The 3574-nt window shown below is 39.2% G+C and overlaps 1 protein-coding gene across 1 annotated transcript; it reads left to right on the top strand.

Annotated features, from left to right (window-relative positions):
* The first annotated feature begins 269 nt into the window (after positions 1–269).
* Positions 270–2927, top strand: cyp7a1 (cytochrome P450, family 7, subfamily A, polypeptide 1). Its single transcript, NM_201173.2, has 6 exons — positions 270–415; positions 580–820; positions 940–1544; positions 1747–1877; positions 1973–2151; positions 2249–2927. The coding sequence occupies exons 1-6, from the start codon at positions 333–335 to the stop codon at positions 2546–2548; spliced, it is 1539 nt and encodes a 512-aa protein (NP_957467.2). The 5' UTR covers positions 270–332; the 3' UTR covers positions 2549–2927.
* The last annotated feature ends 647 nt before the right edge of the window (positions 2928–3574 follow it).

The raw sequence follows: 3574 nt of genomic DNA, 5'->3' as shown, positions 1-3574 counted from the left end.
TCCCAACTTTGCAATGCTATCAAAGTACAGTCTACTAGACCTCAGGTGGAGGTGTCCATGGACTCCGTTCAAGGACACACACACACACACACACACACACACATACATACACACACCTATTGGGAGTTTTTTTTTTTTCACTTAAAGGCATCTGGCACGTTTTCAGCAAGTAGCGTGGTGGGCAGTCTTCAATTATGGAATTACAGTACGTCAGAGGCTGTGGCTTGCGGCTTGTGGTGAATCATATAAAAACAGTGCTGAGGGCATTTGTCTGTATCCTCAAAGAATACAGTCAAGCTCTACTTCCACCTGATTGTGTCTCACTAGCAGTCATGATCCTAACCATTTCCTTCATTTGGGCCATAGTGGTTGGTCTTTGCTGTTGTCTTTGGCTTATTACAGGAATACGCAGAAGGTAAAAACTCACAGATTTGTGACTAAAAGTTTTGTAAAGTTTGGGGATATCAGTGAGTTTATTGAAGATATAGAATTAGTAAATTTAACCTAGAGTATGTGCCTACAGGAGTGAACTTTGTTCTTAAACTGTGGTTTGTAATTGTTTAATGCTGTGTGTTTCAGACATCCTGCAGAGCCTCCATTAGAGAATGGCTGGATTCCCTTCCTTGGCTGTGCTCTTCAGTTTGGGGCAAATCCTTTAGAGTTTCTTCGCAGCAGACAGAAGAAGCATGGCCATATTTTTACATGCAAGATTGCTGGGCAGTATGTTCATTTCCTTTGTGATCCATTCTCCTACCATGCTGTCATCCGTCAAGGAAGGCACCTTGACTGGAAGAAATTTCACTTTGATGCCTCTGCGAAGGTAAATGAAATAACATTTGCTATGCTATGTTATATGCTACAGCAATATAACTTTTAGATTAGCATGAGATGACGTGTGTGTGTGTGTGTGTGTGTGTGTGTGTGTGTGTGTCCTTGTAGGCATTTGGTCATGAGAGCATGGATCCCAGTCAAGGTTACACCACTGAGAATTTGCATCAGACTTTCCTGAAGACCCTGCAAGGGGATGCCTTGTCTTCTCTAATCGAGACCATGATGGAAAACCTCCAGGGCACCATGCTGCAATCTGGAATGTTGAAGGCCACAACCTCTGAATGGCAAAGTGATGGTATTTACGCCTTCTGCTACAAGGTCATGTTTGAAGCAGGCTACCTGACCCTCTTCGGAAAGGAACTGGATGGGGACCAGAGCATTGCACGTCAGCAGGCCCAAAAGGCTCTGGTGCTCAATGCTTTGGACAACTTTAAAGAGTTCGATAAGATCTTCCCAGCTCTGATCGCTGGGCTCCCCATTCATGTTTTTAAGAGTGCCTACAGCGCTCGTGAGAAACTTGCCAAGACTATGCTCCATGAGAACCTCAGCAGGCGTGCCAATGTGTCTGATCTCATCTCCTTGCGCATGCTTTTGAACGACACACTATCTACCTTCAACGAGCTGAGCAAAGCCCGGACCCACGTCGCTATACTTTGGGCTTCACAAGCCAACACTCTGCCTGCAACCTTCTGGACTCTGTTCCACATGATCAGGTAAGACTCATACTTAAACTGTACAGTAGTCACTTTTAAGGGTTATCAAACAGCACAGATAAATATGTTAATTGTATTGGCGGAGATAAGAATGACCTTGAAGAGTTCTTTGAAAATACTACAGACTCGTTAGAATGATAGGTTTTCTCGAAGAATATGTATGACATGTACTTATTATGATGAATGTTCTGCTTGTTTGTAGGTGCCCTGCGGCAATGAAGGCTGCAAGTGAGGAGGTGAGGCGAACCTTTGAAAGTTCTAATCAGAAAGTTGATCCTACAAATTCTCGGCTTGTACTGACAAGGGAGCAGTTGGACAACATGCCAGTTTTAGGTAGGAAACACTTTGAAAATATTAAAATGCCTATGAATTCGAAATTCTTAACATAGCAAAAGGTCACGTGAGCTAAAGCTTCCCTTTAATTTCAGACAGCATCATTAAAGAGGCGATGAGACTGTCCAGTGCATCCCTTAATGTGAGAATGGCCAAGAGCGATTTCCTTCTTCAACTAGACAATAAGGAGTCTTACCACATTCGGAAAGATGATGTAATTGCTATGTACCCACCGATGATTCACTTTGATCCTGAAATTTATGATGATCCTTTGGTGAGTATTCCGTTCTTCGCTTAGCATCTTTCACCTAGAATTGTTTTATTTTATTTCACAGGAATGACTTTTCTAATAAATGTTTATGCACTAACAGGAATTCAAGTATGATAGATACATTGATGAGAACGGGCAGGAAAAGACCACCTTTTACCGTAATGGGCGCAAGCTTCGTTACTACTACATGCCCTTTGGCTCTGGGGTGACCAAATGCCCAGGACGCTTCTTTGCGGTGCATGAAATCAAGCAGTTCTTGTCTTTGTTGCTATCGTACTTTGAGATGGAACTTTTGGACTCTGATGTGAAAGAACCGCCGTTGGACCAGTCTCGGGCTGGACTGGGTGTACTGCAGCCCACCTATGATGTTGACTTTCGTTACAGACTCAAATCTCTCTAAGTTTCTTGCTTGTATTTATTGACTGTTGGCTTGTACTGTAAATAATGTATATTTTTGAAATTTCTTAGTAGACAATTGTAAATAGCCCTTGTTGTCTTTTCTTTCTTTTTAAAGTGGATTTGGTAGAAATGTCTGGAAGTTTGAATGTCACTTTACGTTTTCAGTATCATTTACTGCACCTTTATTATGTGTATACACAGTATTTCTCATAGTTCTTAAATTATAGTGTAGTTTTCATTCTTTTATATTGTAAATTGTTTAGGAAATGTAATAAACTACACGCATCTGTCACTGTCTGTTAAACATTTTGTAAAATAATGTGCTTTGTGATTGTACTGAACTTTATTTTCAAAGTACAGACTGAATTTTTTAAACCAAACATCATAGTTTGTCTTATTTACTGGCTGTAAGGTGTTTAATTGATCTAACATTGAATTACAAACAGAAAATGATTAAGTTCTTTACAAAAACATTGAAATGATGGTTCTCTCACAGCAACTTTAAATGATACACAACAAGGTTGCATTCGATGGAAAGTTCTATATGTAAAAATGCAATTTCTATTTGTAATGGCCAAACATCTTGAAAGGAATATTAGTTAACAAAGAAAATGAGACTAAAATTCGATAAGTACAAAAAAAGTCAACATCACTACACCTCTTTATCCCCACACTATGTGCAGTTTAACAAGACTGCAAACTTGTTTAGCTTCAGCTTTTTGTGACCAAAAAGAACATCCTAAATTGACATAAATTAGTCTGCTGGTACAAGATAGCTGATTTTATTATAATTTATTTTTTTTGGAAATAGATTTTTAGCCAGGTAGACCAAGTGAAACTTGTAGTAGATAAGTAAAACAAGACCAGCAAAATGGCTTAGGCAGTTTTTTTTAAAGATATGATAATATAACTTTAAACCAGTCTGTTAAGCCTAATATAAAACAACAGAAAATAGAAAATTAGTTCGAATACAATCTGCAATGGTTACTGTTGGCCTCTTGATCAGGTAATTACCCAAAATACACTA

Source organism: Danio rerio, chromosome 2, assembly GCF_049306965.1.
Source record: "Danio rerio strain Tuebingen ecotype United States chromosome 2, GRCz12tu, whole genome shotgun sequence".
NCBI classification, from domain to species: Eukaryota; Metazoa; Chordata; class Actinopteri; order Cypriniformes; family Danionidae; genus Danio; species Danio rerio.
The sequence above is the reverse complement of the archived record's forward strand: the minus strand, read 5'-3'. Positions and strand labels throughout refer to the sequence as shown.

What these genes read in the sequence shown, in the direction of transcription:
- cyp7a1 (NM_201173.2), top strand. Translation starts at nt 333, where the DNA reads ATGATCCTAACCATTTCCTTCATTTGGGCCATAGTGGTTGGTCTTTGC. An exon ending in ATTACAGGAATACGCAGAAG is followed by an intron (nt 416 to 579) that starts GTAAAAACTCAC and finishes TGTGTGTTTCAG; the next exon opens with ACATCCTGCAGAGCCTCCAT. An exon ending in GGACAACATGCCAGTTTTAG is followed by an intron (nt 1,878 to 1,972) that starts GTAGGAAACACT and finishes CTTTAATTTCAG; the next exon opens with ACAGCATCATTAAAGAGGCG.